The sequence below is a fragment of the Microtus ochrogaster genome, chromosome 7, assembly GCF_000317375.1.
Source record: "Microtus ochrogaster isolate Prairie Vole_2 chromosome 7, MicOch1.0, whole genome shotgun sequence".
Lineage (NCBI taxonomy): Eukaryota > Metazoa > Chordata > Mammalia > Rodentia > Cricetidae > Microtus > Microtus ochrogaster.
The window spans coordinates 15,098,368-15,115,949 of record NC_022014.1 but is presented as its reverse complement, the minus strand read 5'-3'; the positions used below and the strand labels follow the sequence as shown (position 1 = coordinate 15,115,949).

The following is a 17,582-nucleotide window of genomic DNA, read 5'->3' as shown; positions in this document are numbered from 1 at the left end:
TTAATATTAATTTTTATAGTTTCCTTTTATTTATCCTAAGAGTGAAACAACATTGCATATAAAATTCCTCTTCACTACACACATAGTTTCTTTTCCATGCGATTATTATGTTATCCACTTCTATTCCATTTTAGTATCACCTAAAACTCAGAATTACACAAAAAGAAGCATTCATAAGCCAGGAACAGTAACCCATACCTTTAGTACCAGTTACTCATGAGGCTGAGGCAGGAGGATCACATTGGTACAGAGAACTGGACAATGTAGCAAGACTCTATTGAGACCTGGGTTGTGGGAGGAAGTAGGGGAAGGGGAAGAGAAAAGGGGGAAACGTCATGGCCAACACTCTATTCAGCCCAGCCCCTCATTTTGTTTATTTCTTCCCCACTCACTTCTTACAGGAAATTAACCTTATTCCTTTCTGATTCATCCCCCAAGATTTTCAGTTTTGGTGACAAAGACACACACACACACATTTTCTTACTTTGATTTGTCCCAATAGGAGTATTCTAGAAATATTCTTTTACCCTTTGTTTTTTTCCATCAAATCATATATCCTAGAAATCATTCCCTATTGGCTTACACACCTCTTCCTGGTTCTTTCCTGCGGATGTATAGAATGTGCTTGCACTAGCATTCACTCACCACCCTTCTCACCTTCACTTGGGCTTTATTACTCTGCAAGTATAAATGCAAGCACTGCAACAAACAACCTTGTGCGTGTGTGTGTGTGTGTGTGTGTGTGTGTGTGTGTGTGTTTTCACGTTGCTGGAGGCATCTACTCAGGGTAAGTTCTTATTGAAAGTCAACATGTTCCAAGTATGCCTAGCTATACAATAAGATTTTAAATAAATTTAAAGTAGTTTTATAATCATGTTCACTCTATATTTGTCCAGATGGGGACTTTTGTTTAAGGTTTTGAATCGCTGGAACTTGTATACCATATTTTGTTCTGAAAGGTCTTAACTATATCACCCAGGTTAGTCTGGAACTCATTATATAGTCCAGGCTACTCAAGAAATGATGACATTTCTGGCCCTAGCCTCCCGAGCGCTGGGCGAAGAAGGCTCAACACCACACCCAGCCACTGTATGTCTTTCACACGGCACAGATACACCTTAACAAAGATGTTCTGGTGATGACTGACTGACAAACCTTTCCTAAGCAGATTTAGACTCATATGTATTCCTTTAGTTTAACCCCAAGAATAATACTGCATAAAAATACTGGGGTGGGGGTTCCCTTAAATCAGAGAAACAGTGGTAGGTAAGGACAGGGGGCATCTGCCTGTGGGAATGAGCTGAGTCAGGATATCTCTGCAGCTTCAAGGAGATGGTATTTCATCCGCACAGAGCTGGAGTCTTGTGATGAACAGTGAAAGAGCTGATGGGAGGGTACCACAGAGCCGGCAAATTGTACTGTAAATCGTGCAAAACACAGACATGCTGAGCCAAAAGCTTCTCCATACAGCTCCTTTCTCACTACAAGAGCATATATATACATGTATGTATGTATGTACGCATGTGTGTGTATATGTATGTATGCATGTATGTGTATATATGTATGCATGCATGTGTGTATGCATGTGTGTGTATGTATGTGTACACGCACAGATTAGTAATTATCTTAGGCTGCTATCACTGCTGCTTTAAATTTTATTTTTTATTTACAATTTAAAAATGCTTTATAATTATGATTGAACAGTCTTAATTGGGCATCTGAGGATCAAGGGTAGCTACATCTCAGCCTGACTGTGTTCAGTATAGTGACACTATTCTGAGTTTTATTATTTGTGTTTTCTTTTTGGGTTCCTTATGCAGGGTGGAGATGCTCTGCTGACCATCTATCCTGAGGGAGACAGCTTCCATTTGGGAACCTCTGGAATGTGGGGTTTTCATAGCTGGAGAGCAAAGACAGGAATCACTCATGTTTTCCATTTCTGGCCAACAATGGCAAAAAAGAAAAAAAATCTTCTTTTGTCCTGAAATCACACAAATGGGGTTCAATATCCCATGTGGCTACTTACTATGTATGGGAATGAGAGACAAGCTACTTAATGGTTCTGAGCCCTGGTTTCTTTGTGGGGGAGGTGGGGTAAGGGCAGGGTATCAATAGTTATAACAATTTGGAGAGCTCAGATAATCTGAAGAGTACTCAGGACTGCACCAAATGGAAGGTGCTCAATAAGTGATAGCCATTAATTATGAAGAGATTTGTTTTAATTAGTTTTGAACTCCGATGTAATTTCTCTTCCAGACAGACACATTCTGCCATGCTACACACTGTGTTGCTGGTCCAGTTGTAGGTAAAAACTGGTCTGAAAGCCGCATGTGTAACTTCACACCATGAGCTCTATGGCCCCAGAGTTCGTGTCAGCGATTCCCTGTGAACGTCCACTTAGGAAGCGTCTAGAGTCTGTCTCCAGCAAGACTGGAGCGCCACCATGAGGCCAGCTTTGGTGCAGGTGCTATTTCTTTGAATTCTTTCCTAATGGACAGGAATACCAGAGCAGTCAACTTCCCATTGTATCCTGTTTACAGTAAAACCTGCGGAGTGATTTCTCTCGACTCTTATAGTAAAGAAAAGAAAAAAAATAGGAAAAAGAAAATACTTTATCTGGGTTGTAAAGTCTTGATATGTCTTGAGAATTTGGAATTAATACCTTAGCTTCAAAGAAAGTGAGGAGTGGTCTCACTGTGCTATTGGCTGCTGGGTTTGTTATCTACCATCCTCTGCATAAACAAGATTTTAATTGAGGTCCCAGAGCTATGGTTCAGGTGTCTCTGTTGTCCTTGGAGATCCGTAACAATTCCTTTCTCCAAATGACCATTAGAAACCCCACTCAGGATGGGGAGCTGGCCTAGTAAGTAAAGTGCTTGCCGTGCAAGCAGGAGGACCTTCACTGAAAGCCCCAGAACCCAGGGGTGGCAGTGCGGATCTGTAACCAGTGGATCTCTGGAGAACTAGGAGGTGGAGGCAGGAGAATATCTGGAAGCTCCCAGGCCAGCCAGGAGACCCTGTCGCAAACAGGGTGGAAGGCAAAGACTGACACCAAAGTTGTCCTCTGACTTCCAAATGAATGCTGTGGCTCACTCTGTAGCTTAAGCTGACCTTGAGCTCACAGCAATCCTCCTGCCGTGGCATTCTGAGTGCTGGTATTACAGGCATGAGCTGCCACGCTTGGTATTTAGTGCTCTGAATCCACTCCTTTCCGTGAGGACCATTTTTTGGTTTCCTTGATTCTGGGCTTACTCCCCCACCCCCCGTTGGCACTGCTGTGATCTTAAAATTGCGAAGCGTTTCTATCATTGGCCTAACATCCTTGAACGACTGTCAGTACCTCCAAGCGTGTATGAGGCTCCTCACTAGGAAGAACCACAGCCCCATCCAGCTCCAAGTCTTACTGCATCCTTGACTCCAGCTTTCTGGAACCATTATTAGACCCTCAAACACACCGGGCTGCTTTTGTGAATGTACATTCATTACAGATGTTTGCTCTACTTAAATACCTTTAACCACCACATCTATTGGAGAACATTTGTTTAAGACAGCATCTCGTGTAGTGTCCAGGCTAGCCTTCAACTGGCTAACTAGCCAAGGATGACCCTGAATTTACCTTTTAGAAATGTATTTATTGTGAATGTGTGCATGCCACAGCATGCACGTGGCAGTCAGAGGACAACTTGTGGGAATCTAGTCTCTGCTTCCACCATGTGGGTTCTCAGGAATCAGGAACTGAGATAATCAGGTGTGGCAGCATGCTGAACTCTCACCAGCTCGAATACCTTGGACTTCTGACCCTCTGCTTCTACTCTCCGTGTTCTGGGACTGTAGGCATGTGCCACCATGCCTAGTTTACTAGTTAATGGGAACTGAACCTAGGGCTTTATGAATCCTAGGCAACCAGTCTACCAACTGAGCTGTATCCTCAGCCTGCTATGCCCATGTCATCTTCTCTACAAAACCTACCCTAGTATTCAACAGTGCCCCCACCCTGCCATCACCCCCTACTGACCGCCAGTGATAACTCCTTCACTCCCTCTATCTTCTACTGCTGGTCCTAGAACATTTTCTTACTCTGTTTGAGCTCTACATTCCTAGAAGACTCTACTCCTTGAGAACAAAGATGGTTTAATTCATCTCTGCATTCCCAGGCTGTGGTCTAGGATGGACACTGTAAAAACAACACTCACACTGAAGCTGGTCGAACGATAAGGAGGGCGTATAAGAGAAAAAAAATCCGAAACACACCTTCAAGCCATGGAGTGGTCACTCTGTTCACAATAACAAGCTGCCCCAAGCACCTGCCACCTTGGTGTTATGCAGACTTTGTGTTCACTGGCTACAGCTGAGAAACCATGTGTGTCCAACAATCACACCATACTAGTTTTTGGAGAAATTCCAGTTCTACAGAGCCATGATTCAATTTCCTCTCCACTTTTATTGACGATACTTTCAAATAGTTTTGTTTTGTTTTCCCAAGGGGAAGTGCTCTCTCAGTGAGTCAGCTGGATATTGTCGAGGCAGGCAACAGTCTAAGTCTGCTTCCTTTGACTTCTTCATTCTTCTGTCTGCCAGAGCCTATTAATCCAAAGCACCAGCCTAAAGAAACAGGTCCACTGCTAAGTTCAGAGAGATCTTTGTGTGTTTCATGCCCTTTCCTTAGCTCAGATTTACTGGACTGAGAAGGTGCCTTAGTTGGCAAGTGACTAGCCACACAAGCATGAGGACCTGAGTTCAGAACCAGAGACACCACACACAAAGCCAGGCACAGTGGCATATGCCCATTGTCCTAGCACTGTGGGGTTGAGGGAGCAGGGGTGGGAGGTGGCTTTGGAGACAGATGAATTCTGGAAGCTCGTTGGTTGTAAGCCTCGTCAATTGGACGAGTTTCAGGTTTAATAAGAGATTTTGTTTAAAAAGAGAAATGTGAGGACTGGAAAGATGGCTCAGTGGTTAAGAGCACTTACTACTCTTACAGCGACCCCAGGTTCAGCTCCCAACATCTACATAGTGGCACACAACCACTTTTAATTCCAGTTCTGGGGGGATTAGATGCCTTCTTCTGACCTGGGGGAACCAAGCATACATGTGGTGCCTATGGTGATATTTTGTTTGTGCTCTAACAAGTCAAGCTTGCGTGAAAATCAGAGTGCAGAGCTAGCCACTACTTAACCGTAGAAGCTGGGCAGTGGTAGCACACACCTTTAATCCCAGCATTTGGGATCTCCTACCTTTGATACCAGTACTTGGAAGGCACACACCTTTAATCCCAACACTAGGGAGGAAGAAGTAGGAAGGGACATGGCTGGGCAGAGAGAAGAATATAAGGCGAGCAGAGACAGGAATTACCCCCCCCCCCTTTTCAGACTGAGGAGTTGGTGGGGTAAGAAGTGGCTGTGGCTTGCTCCTTTGTCTCTCTGATCTTTCAGTATTTACCCCTATATCTGACTCCAGGTTTTTATTATTAAGACCAATTAGAATTCACGCTACAGGTGCCCATACATACATGCTAGCAAGACACTCAAATAATAAAATAAAATAAATCAGGCCGGGCAGTGGTGGCGCACGCCTTTAATCCCAGCACTTGGGAGGCAGAGACAGGCGGATCTCTGGGAGTTAGAGGCCAGCCTGGTCTACAAGAGCTAGTTCCAGGACAGGCACCAAAGCTACAGAGAAACCCTGTGTCGAAAAAAACCAAAAATAAATAAATCAATCAATCAAAAAAGAATGTTGATGGGTCAGAGAGATGGCTCACCAAATAAAAGTACTTGCTGCCAAGCCTAAAGTCCTGGTATTTACAAGGGGAAAAGAAAGAACCAAAGCCTGCAAGTTGTCTTGTGACCCCCCACACACGTGTTGTGGCACATGCACATATGCACACAAAATTAATCTAATAAAAATAAATAAAGGTGAAGTGCAATTTAGGAGAAATACCTGATGTCTGTAATTTATGTGCACTCATATGCATGCATACATACCCACCCTCCCCACACACACCAAAAAAAATGTTATTGATCATTTAATGTGAACCAGACTAAATGCTTAGCAAACATATTAAGAAGAGACATGACACATGGCTCCGGCCTCAGAAACTGCAAAGACTGTGAACAAAGGTGGAGCTGTTAGTGCAGTGCAGTCCAACTCTATTCTCTGAAAGGAGGGACACGAGCTGGGTCATTGGTATAATGTTGAATACTTCCTAGAAAGCAAGGCTTCCCTCTGCCTTCTCAGCTCCTGGGAGGTTCTCTCTAGTGAATCATCAATACCAGGTGGCTATAACTGGAGGCGGAGAGACAACCTCCACTGTATTTACCTGGATAAACTTTGGCCTTGGCTAAGCCAAAGGCTACATACTTCTTCGCTACTTTATCTGGTCTTTTGCATGGGTTCCCAGGATCAAAGTAGAATCGTCAAGCTCGCAGAGTTGGTGTCTTTACTCACTAACTTGGAGGGCATCTCCCCAGTGCCCTCAAAGTCCTATTTTTGGAGAAGAAATATACTTAAAATAACAAGATATCTCACTGAAAGCTATAAGAGGAAATTAGAGAAGAAATGTCCAGTCTCAGCCCATGCTTACTCCAAACCTGCTCTACTTGAGTGTGAAGGTCTCACCAGAACTTATGATATATGAACTTTGAGTATATGCACTGTACTATTTATGTTGATGACTCCCAATTTTGTTTCTTCAGCCTTCACCTTCTTCCAAGTATCTACTTGGATGGTTTCACTTAGTCAGCTAGAAATCTTCATATCTACAAAACATAGCAAGTCCATGTTTTACGTGTCCCACCATTTTTTTTTTAAAAGGAAGGATTTCTCTGTAGCTTTGGAGTCTGTCCTGGAACTTACTCTTGTAGAGACCAGGTTGGTCTTGAATTCTGCCTGCCTCTGCCTCCCGAGTGCTGGGATTAAAGGCATGTGTCACCACCACCTGGCCTTCTTCCTTTATTCTTAATTCAGTAAATGCTATGCCATCAACTCAGCCCAAACTCTAGTACTTAGTTGTCTATCTCTCATCCTTTTTCCTCACCCCAGCACAAAATCCATCAGGTACATTAAACTCTACCTCCGAGCTTCATCCCAAATCTATCCACACTTATGTAGACATCACCCGAAGGCAACACCATTTCTACTTTAGTCTCCATTTCCATTTTTACCCATTCTATGTCCCTTCTTTAAATAACTAGAGTAATCATGTATGACACTTTCACACATTCAACAAACTTTTCTTGAGAGCATACAGAACCAGAGATACCACAGTAAGGCAAAGCAGTAGATCGTCATGTCCAGGGACTTACATTCCAGGAGAGAAACACTACAAAGGTAAAAAAGTTGTGAGGATGAAACTAAGAATCAAATGTGATAAACTAAGATAGTTGTCCTGTTCATAAAAGTTTGGGGTTTGGCCAGGCGGTGGTGGCGCACACCTTTAATCCCAGCACTTGGGAGACAGAGGCAGGTGGATCTCTGTGAGTTCGAGGCCAGCCTAGTCTACAAGAGGTAGTTCCAGGACTGGCTCTAAAGCTACAGAGAAACTTTGTCTCAGGGGAAAAAAAAGTTTTGGTTTTGTAGCAAGTTTACACTAAAATCCAAATACTTCATCTTGTTACAATGTTTCGAGATCTGGTTTGTTTGCCCCTCCAAGCTTAGCTCCAGCGATTTTCTTTTCTTCCTCTGCCTCACACCCCCCTCCTTTTTCTTTTTCTCTTTCCTTCTTTCTGCGGTACTGGAGAGCAACTTAGATCCTGGCTTCTGTTCTAACAATGTCTCAGACCCTTTCCCTTCTTCAGAATGGTTTCCTCTTATCTGGAATGCTGTTCCCATGTCTAAGAAAAGTGGCCCCTTCTCAGTGCAAACATTTGATTGAACTCGACCCTCCACCCCGTCTCTATCCATCAACCCTTCTAATTTCCTTCTCAGCACTTTTCATTTTCCTAAGTTACGGTAACGTTGGTATCTCTGTTCCCGCTAGACTGTGACCTTAAGTGCAGAATCTTGGCGTGTCGCTCACCAAACTATTCCTAAAAGTCTAGAATACTCCCTCGCACAAGAATGGTCTTATACTGTGAACTAATTTACAACTCAAACTTTCACCACGGTTGCTGTAGCCAGGCTCCGCCTCCTGGAGCTACTTCCGTCTACGGCCTCTCCGGAAGCAGTCGCGGACAGGAAATCGTATGTACAGGCGCTGTGGGGCTGCGGGGCACTCTGGGTAAAAATGGATGCCTATGATCTGTTTCGCCGGCTCGGAGCCGGCGCCAAGTTCGACGTGAAGCGGTTCTCGGCAGACGCTGCTCGATTCCAGGTGCTTACATTATACGGGGAGCCAAGTACCCGGGAAGGGGCGGGGTCCGTAGAAGGAGACCGCTGCTGCCAGCGGGGCAGATCCGGGAGGCCTGGCTCCGACCACCCCCGGGCCTTTCCCTTCTTTGGGGTTCAGCTTGACCTCAGACCTACCCTAGACTTCCGAATAATTGTTTTCTGAGCCCTGGTCGACTCAGTTGAGCCTTGCCCGGACACTGTTGCCCGGCTTCTTTACTTACAAAGTTAGAATCCTTTCAAAGGCCCCTTCTCAGAAGCTAGAGGAAAGGAATTTCTAAAACAGTAGCCTACCCAGGTCTGACTTAGCGTGCAGATAGCTGTAATGTATTGGACACGATTCTTTTTAGCGTTCCAGACAGCGGCATTTTAAGTACCCAACCAGAAGAATGGTGTTGAGATGCGGGAAGGGGAGTGTCTTAGAGAAGTAGTGAGCCAGAAAGGCAGTGAGTTGGCTCATTTGTGGAACATTTTGAACATAAACCTAATGTAAAAGAACAGAGCCTTTGTGAAGGGCGATGTCAGTGTTTCTTCATCCTGACTGCAGTGCTGTGGTTAAATTGTCGGTGTGAGGAAGAAGTAGTTTAATATCTAATAAACGTTTGACATGCAGTAAATGAACGTAAGCTTGCTGTCGTTGTTACTATAAGGAGGATAGAGAAGGGTGTAGTGTTTTTTTTTTTTTGTTTATTTATATTCTATTTGCCTAAACACCCAACACAACAGATTCTTGGTCGAAAGGGTTAAAATGATGAATCACTGAACCCATGTCCTCCGTACTGATAGTCGTGGTTGGATGAAAACAGCACTATTCTGTCTGTAGATCTCATTTAAAATTTGGGGGGTTTTAGGTAGGAAAAAGGAAATGCGATCCTGATTCTTCAGAGGTACTCCAAGGACTGGACTTCTTCGGAAACAAGAAGTCTGTCTCAGAAGAGTGTGGAACATTACAAACACACCAGGAGCTCCAAAATGAGAAGACAGAGGGGGATCTGTTGGAGAAAAGTAAGGAGCCCAGGAAGAAAAAGAGAAAGAAGACGATTTCAGGTTAGTGTTGTGTTGTTGTTGTTTCAGTTGCGGAATAGTGCAAGCTTGTAAATTAGACAACACATACCCATTCCTCTGTTGATGACATTTGGATTATATCTAGGTACCAGCTATTAATTGCTACCATGATACTCAACGCATGGCATAGCCTTTTGTACAGGTGTTTCTGTCTCTGTAGAGTCATAATTCCCAAGTGGAGGCACTCTGTGAGGGGGGGTGTGCACACTTGCTTTGAATAGATACCACAAAAATGACTTCCACACCTTTGTCAGTACTGAGTTTTTTATTTCAGACGACGATTCCCAGGTGCTGGGGTTGGAGGCCAGCAAGGCAGGACAGCAGATATTGCTACAGAAGCCTGGCGACCCAAGTTGAACTGACTCCACGATGTTTTCCTCTGACCTCTCCACACATGCTGTGGCACAATCCCCCACCACCACCAATAATAATACATTTCATTAAACCAAGTGCTGGGATTACAGGCATGAGTACTACATCTGACCTAGCATTATTATTTGTCTTAATGTTTTTTGCCCATTTACTTAATGAAACTTTTAATTTAGATTTTATTATTATTGTTATTATTATTATTATTGAGACAAGTCTGTACCTTAGGTTGCCTTTTAACTTTCTCTTATAGTTAAGAGTGACCCTGAACACTTGCTCATTTTACCTCCATCTCCCAAGTTCTGTCGTCTTTTTAAATGTGATTCATCACCTGGTTTTAAGCTGTGCTGAGGTTTGAACCTAGGGCTTTATACACACTGGACAAGTACTCTGCTTCTGCTCACTGAGCTGTAGTTCCCCCCCCCCTTTTAATTTTGTGTTTTCTTGATAATTGAAGTTGAGCATCGATTTGTTTATTTATTTGGAGGCAGGGTTTCTATTTAATTCTGGATGTCTTGGAACTCGTTATGTAGACTAGGCTGCCCTAGAGTTCAGAGATCTGCCTGCCTCTGCCTTCTGAGTGCTGGGATTAAAGGCCCACACCACTACACCTGGCTTTGAACATCTTTTTATGTGCTTTTTTGGTTTTTTGAGGCAGGGTTTCTCTAGCTTTATAACTTGTCCTGGAACTTGCTCGTAGAGCAGGCTGGCCTTGAACTCACAGAGATGCCCCTGTCCCTGCCTCCTGAGTGCTGGGATTAAAGGTGTGGGCCAACCACCACTGGGCCTAGTTTATCTCTTTCTTTTGCTGTTTCAATGTTAAAAAATGTTATCTTTGTGTGTTTGTGTGACTGTCCAACAGATACTTAGAATTACAAAATTGGTCAGTCGATTTAAATTTAGATGTTGTAGAATGATCGACCTGAAACATTGTATCACTCAGAAGCAGAGTGCCTTCTTTTTAACACTATGTAGTTGACTAGTGCCTTTGTCAGGGACATTTACTGTGTTTCCATATTTCTGCTATTACATCAAGGAAGATGGTGAAACCTTTGCCTGCTGTTAAAAAAGAAATGCCACAAATTTAGAGAACTGATTGAAGTGTTGGGCAATAAGAAATACATAGATGTATACTGTAACCATTCAGTAATAAATGTACGTAGGCTGTAAATCTAGATGCGTGTATTTATTTTTCAATTAGAAATGTTCAGACTGGATTAGTGGTGATTGGGGTTATTAGTACTGCTGTCTGTTAACCAGGCTTACCTTAGACTGCAAGGCACAAGTGTTGTCTTCCACAAGCAGGATGTAGGAGTCTTCTCTCTCTTTTCCCCCATTTCTCTTACTCTCTCTCTGTCTCTCTCTCTCTCAGTTCTTCCCTGCAGTGCTTACTAGAAATACCGGGAGTTTCCTCTTTCTGTAAATTTGTCTCTTCATAGTTCACATTCCTTTGTTGGTAGGTTACTCAATCATTTCTTCTTAGCTTAATAAACTTTATATGTTATGGAAATTAACTCAGAGTAAAAGATCCTCTTATGTTTTCCTACATTAAAAAAAAATCAGTTAGATACCCAGGCATAGTGGTAACCTCATCATTTAGAAGGTGGAGGTAGGAAGATCAGTAATTCAAGGTGAGTCTTACATAGCAAGTTCAAGGCCAGGCTTGGTTAAATGAGACTCTTAAAATATAAGATATTCAGTAAAGATCTTTACTCACTACTAATAAAAATTTTTTAGATTCTCACATATTTGTTCTACCATACAAATGTTAAAATCAGCTAATCTGGTCTCTAAGACAATTGTGGCTGCTTTTAATTGAGCCTTTTCTTTATAGATATAGAGAGAATCGCTGTCTTTATAATATTGGATTGTGGTTTTATTGCTATTGCCCATGAAATCTTTTTTTCACCATAATACTTTCTATCTTGGTTTTTTTTTTGTTTTTTTTTTTTGTTTTTTTTTTGTAAACAGAAGCTGTCTGCCATATTATTTGTGCAATTTTCAGTTTATCTCTTGTTTGAAGCATTCAGTTGTCTTGATGGTCAGAACTGAAACAACCAACCAAGGGAAGAGGGTGAGCATCAGAGCTCTGCCTGCACCAGGAGTTTAACCCCTATTTCCAGATCTCTGTGCACTGTACTTTCTTTCCAGTTGGATCTGCTAACCCTTCACATTTTCAGTTTAGTGTGAAGTGTAGCCAGTTTGGCAAACCTAACACTGTTGTACTTGATAACTTTTGATTTTAAAATATATTATAGAGATTAATGCACAAGAAGACTTTGACACTACTATACAGTGGACGTCCTCTGTAGAAGCAAAGATTCAAGAAGAGAAAAAAGCCAAAGAAGAAAAGAAACTAACTTCAGGAAAGTTGGAACATCTCAGAAAGGAAAAGGTTTGAAAAATATTTTGACCTCCCAAAGTGCATATAGAGTTTTCCCTGGACTTCATTTTGTTAAGACAGAAGACTAATTTGTTTAGGTTCTACTTTAATGAAGTGTTTCCATACCCATCTATGCAGTGCTGGAAGTGTTTGGTTACGATTACAGATAGGTCAGGTAGAAAGAGTTTAGTTCCAGTTGTTTTTAGGTATATACTGCAAATATATAACAGTTTTTGACCTCTTCAAGTTTCAGGAGTAATAGTGTTAGAATTAAAATTTTAAAATTTCTTGGTCTGGAGAGATGGCTCAATGGTTAAGCACACTGGCTTCTCTTCAGAGGACCCAGGTTCAGTTCCCAGCACCCACGTGGCAGCTCACAACCATCTGTAACTCCAGTTCCAGGAGATTTGATGCCCCGCTCTGACCTCTGCAGGCATCTCTGTAGGTGTCAAGTACACAGGTGGTGTTCATACATACATACATACAAGCAAAAACATTCATATACATAAAATAAATTTTATTTATTTGTTTGGTTTTTTTGGTTTTTCAAGACAAGGTTTCTCTATGTAGCCCTGGCTGTCCTGGAACTTGCTTTGTAGACCAGCGTGGCTTTGAACTCAGAGATCCACCTGCCTCTGTCTCCCAAGTGCTGGGATTAAAGGCATGCACCACCACCACCTGGCAATAAGTTTTTTAATTCAAATATTTAAACTTCTTTTGATAAACATGAAATCTGACTCCCTTTCTCTTTGGTGTTAAATTTACTGGTGTAAAAGTTAGAATTCTTTTTGTTGTTTGTTTGAGATAGGATCTCATGTAGTCTACATGGATCTCCTGATTCTCCTGCCTCTACCTCCCACCTGTCAGGATTACAGGTGTGTGCCGTTATACCTGTGGAGGGTTAAAATTCCCAAGGAGGATACTTTGTGGTGAGGGTATAGGACATGAAAACCAATGACTATAGCCCCGTTGTTTCCTGGGCCCGTCTACTTTGCTATTGGAGACTGTAGTGCTTCCTTCGGGGGGTATTATGCTGTGCTTCAGTAACCCAGAAGCTAAAATGGGGCTGTCTGTGGACTGGAGGCTGAAGTGGTCCCGTCAGTATTACTAAACTCTACCCTTGGCACTCAGGTTTAAGAAATACAAGGACTGATTATCTGTTTTTGTTTTGAAATATTAAAAAGCACTGGTATTTGTATGCTAAGATAGAAAACATAATTTCAGTGCTTGCCTTCTAGAAGTTTCTATAAAGTCATATAAGTTGTAAGTGTGACAAACGTTTTACAGTATGTGACACATCTCTTAACTTCAGTTTGAAAGCACAGACAGGTGGGTTCCAACATCGGTGAGAGTCTTCCAGCTGTTACTACCACAAAATGTACTTAGTATCTGTGCTAACTGGGGTTTGAATTTAAGCAGGGTGCTTCATGTCTCACCGTAGCTTATCCCAGAACTATTACTGCTGTTCTATTTTAAAACATCTAAGACTGTTGTTGTTGGGTCATATCCATGGTGGCTTCTTTGTCTCAATTTACAGATCAACTTCTTTCGGAACAAACACAAGATACATGTACAAGGAACTGATCTTCCTGACCCAATTGCTACATTTCAGCAGCTTGACCAAGAGTATAAAATCAGTTCTCGATTGCTCCAGAACATTCTAGATGCAGGCTTCCAAGTGCCCACACCAATTCAGATGCAAGCCATTCCAGTTATGCTGCATGTGAGTGCAAAGATCTAGGATGTCTGTAACATTCCCGTGTCCTCATTCTCTTCCTGTTCTCTTGACATCCTTTCCACCTTTAGCCCCCTTAAGTCCTTCATTCACTCTGAAAGTGCCTCAAGTGCTCGTGCCTCGTAAAATCTGCTCACAAGATGTGATCATTCCTTTATGTGTGTGTAGACATAGCCTCGAATCCATGGTCCTTAGCCTCCTGAGTGCTGGGACTTTGGGTATTTGCCTCTGTGGTTGACACTCAAGTATTCTTTGTCAAGAAGTATTTAAACCCTCAGAGCATGGAGATTGTGTTTTGTCTTTTTATTCTTAGCTTTTTTTAAAAGTTCTTATACATAATCCAACTTCGTTTTCCCCCCAATACTCTTTATTATTGAAATATTCCTGACATACAATAAAGCACATAGACTTTTTTAAGATAGTTTAATGAGTCTGAACAGTGTGAAACCTACGTAGTGTAATTGTTCTCCAGTGGAGATGTACATTCCTATATACCTCAGAAAATTCAGTTGTGCCCTGCCTGTTCATTCCTTACTCTACCCAGAAAAAAAAAGCAAAACCAAACAGTATTTTGATTACCATATTATTTTTTGCTTCTAGGATTTTAAGTGGGATTGTCACTAATCTTGATTTCTTTTACTTAATGGGCTTTTGTTTGTTTGTTTGGGGTTTTTGTTTTTGTTTCTTTTTTGTTGTTGTTGTTTTTTCAAGACAAGGTTTTTCTGTAGCTTTGGAGCTTGCCCTGGAACTAGCTTTTGTAGATCAGACTGGCCTCAAACTCAGAGATCCACCTGCCTCAGCTTCTCAAGAGCTAGGATTAAAGGCGTGCGCCACCACCACCCAGCTACTTAATGTTTTTGAAACTTGTAAAACATCTGTTACTAAACAGCATTCTGTTGTATGAATATATTGATAATGTGCTTATCAAATTGCTTGTTAATAGATATGTAAATTAGCTGAGGTTTTTTTTGGATGGCTTTAAAAAACAATGAAGCTGGGCAGTGGTGGCACACACCTTTAACCACAGCCCTCCGGAGGCAGAGGCAGGTGGATCTCTGTGAGTTCAAGACCAGCCACGTCTACAGAGTGAGTTCCAGGATAGCCAAAGCAAAGTAGAGAAACTCTGTGTTGAACCACTCCCCCCTCCCCCGGAAAAAAACCAATGATACAGCTGGGTTGTGGTGGTGTACACCTTTAATCCCAGCACTTGCGAGGTGAAAGCAGTGGATCTCTGAGTTCAAGGTCAGCCAGTGTATAGAGTGAGTTCCAGGACCAGGTCTTGAAAAATCAACCAAATAAACAAATGGTGAAAGTTTCCTACTTCCCTCTCTCTCCTTCTCTCCTTCCCTCATTTTGTCTTTTCCTCTCCTTTTCTCCTCCCCCTTTTCTCCCTTCTTTTTTCCTCCTTTTTCTCTCCCTCCTTCCCTCTTCCCCATTTACAAAATAATGAGCTTGGTCTTCACTTAAGGTAGATGAAAGATACGTGTTATCTTTTCACCCCATTGTGTTCTTCACGTTGCTTTGTGTGTTGAAATGAGAATATACTCATATTTGAATGGTGTTACTGACTCACATTTATTGAATTTGCACTTAGGTTCCTCTTAGATTATTTCTGCCATTATTTCAGCTTAAAGGTTTAAGAATTACAGTGACCCCTTTGAAGACTGTCACCTGTGAATACTCTTGTCATTAACCACTTTTAAAGTTCTAATCTTCACTCATTGTGCTATTTAACACAGTCTTCCCAAGGGAGTTAACAGTACAGATACTGGGATAAAAGGCCAATTGTGTTATGCACTTTGGTAGCAGAGTTTAATGGAAAGAAAACTTGAAATAGTAGTTATGCTTCTCTTTGGGTTTTAGTTGTCCCTGCTGCTTACCATCCTAATGTACGTTAGTAGCAGTGCTCAGAAACACTTGGGGCAGCAGTGGCAAGCCTGAGGTGTTTGAAAACAATAGATGGGGTGTGTGGAGAGGTGGGTAGGGTGTGAACAGGTGGATTCATTTCATTCAGTTTTATTTGTTGCCTCCATTGCTGCTCACGTTGTTTAACCAGGCTCTGAAAACTTGTTGATCTTGTCCTGTACTTCCTGTGCTCTTCTGTTAGGGTCGGGAACTTCTGGCTTCTGCTCCTACTGGATCTGGGAAGACTCTGGCTTTTAGCATTCCCATTTTAATGCAGCTGAAACAACCTGCAAATAAAGGCTTTCGAGCCCTGGTTATATCCCCAACTCGAGAACTTGCCAGCCAGGTATGACGCAGAGTTTTGAGAGGATGCATTCATGTTTGCTTTGATATGTTTCTTGTTTAAGTTGGTAAAGCTCTCAGAAGAATGTCTTCTGTTGTGGCCTGGAGACAGTATTCCGTAATATACAGAATTCTTTGTAATTTGGTCTTTGAAATGTCTAGAATTTTCAGAAATGTGATTTTGACAATTATCCTTCTTTTCTAAAGGCTGCACAATCTTTGAGGTTGAAAGGGTCCGATGATATATCATTGCTAAAATTTGTTTTCTTCATTCAGAAAAGTGAAATATTGCTGGGGATGGTGGTTCATGCCTGTGATTCCAGCACTGGGAGGTAGAAGAAAAAGGATCAATATTTCAGAGTCATCATCATTTCTGAGACTCTGTCTCAGAGAACAGCCAAGTGTGGTGGCGTCTGTCTTTAGTCCCAGCACTGTGGAGTCAGAGGCAGATAGACCTCTGTGAGCTTTAGGCCAGCCAGGGCTACATAGTGAGACCTTGTCTAAAGAAAAGAAGAAAATAAAAGAAACTACCTCGTTCTCTGAGAAAGGAGAAACTCGCCATTAATGAGCTCTACATCCCGTGTGTGGAGAAACCACATGCTCTGCGGTAGGGCGTTCAGCACTGCACTCTGAAAGCTGCAGCAGATGGCAGGATTTGGTTTTGTGTTGTGGAACTAGCTCAGGATCTCCAGGCAACTATTGCGTCTTTTCAGTGTTACAGGTCAGCAAACAGATCACTGCAGGTTTCGTCCGTGGGTTCATAATAAATGTGTTAAAGGCATAAATGAAGCTGTGCGTCCTGGCCTAGTATCTTAACGACTTTGGTTTTCTCACTTTTTTGTTTTAGATTCATAGAGAATTAATTAAAATATCTGAGGGTACAGGATTCAGAATACATATGATCCACAAAGCTGCAATAGCAGCTAAGAAATTTGGACCTAAATCATCTAAGAAGTTTGGTAAGAACTTCCTGCTTAGAGTATCTAAGGAATTGGAAATAATAAAGGTCTTAATTACTGAATAAGAGTTGCTGCAGTGCAAGTCAGAGAGAGAGTGAGTGGGGGTGGGGGTGTAATTTTTTTTTAAGTCAGAGTCTTGAATAATTCATGCTGGCTTCAAATTCAAGGTTGAGAATGAACTTGAACCTCTCACCTTCCTGCTTCCAAGTCCTAAGTGCTGGGATCCCAGGTGTGTACTGCCGCACCTGGTTTATGTGGTGCTGAGAATGGAATCTAGATTTTTGTGCATGGTAGGCAGATACCGTACCAACTCAGGCATGTCTCTAAGCTCCTAATTAGTTATTTTATTTTATTTTTTTATTTTTTTTTTCTTTTAATCACTGCTTGGCCCATTTCTATCTAGCCTCTTTTAGGCTAACTCTCGCACCTGGACTAGCCCATCTCTAATAATCTGCTGTAGCCCACAAGGTGGCTTACCAGGGAGATTCTAGCCTACGTCCAT

The 17,582-nt window shown here is 42.1% G+C and overlaps 1 protein-coding gene across 1 annotated transcript in view; it reads left to right on the top strand.

Annotated features, from left to right (window-relative positions):
- Positions 1–8,162: 8,162 nt before the first annotated feature.
- Positions 8,163–17,582, top strand: part of Ddx52 (DExD-box helicase 52) — a 22,895-nt gene continuing 13,475 nt past the window's right edge. The window contains exons 1-6 of the mRNA XM_005349342.2: positions 8,163–8,308; positions 9,174–9,369; positions 12,015–12,151; positions 13,677–13,862; positions 15,982–16,125; positions 16,969–17,080. Coding sequence (XP_005349399.1) covers positions 8,222–8,308; positions 9,174–9,369; positions 12,015–12,151; positions 13,677–13,862; positions 15,982–16,125; positions 16,969–17,080 — 862 coding nt within the window. The 5' untranslated portion in view covers positions 8,163–8,221. The remainder of the gene's footprint in view (positions 8,309–9,173; positions 9,370–12,014; positions 12,152–13,676; positions 13,863–15,981; positions 16,126–16,968; positions 17,081–17,582) is intronic.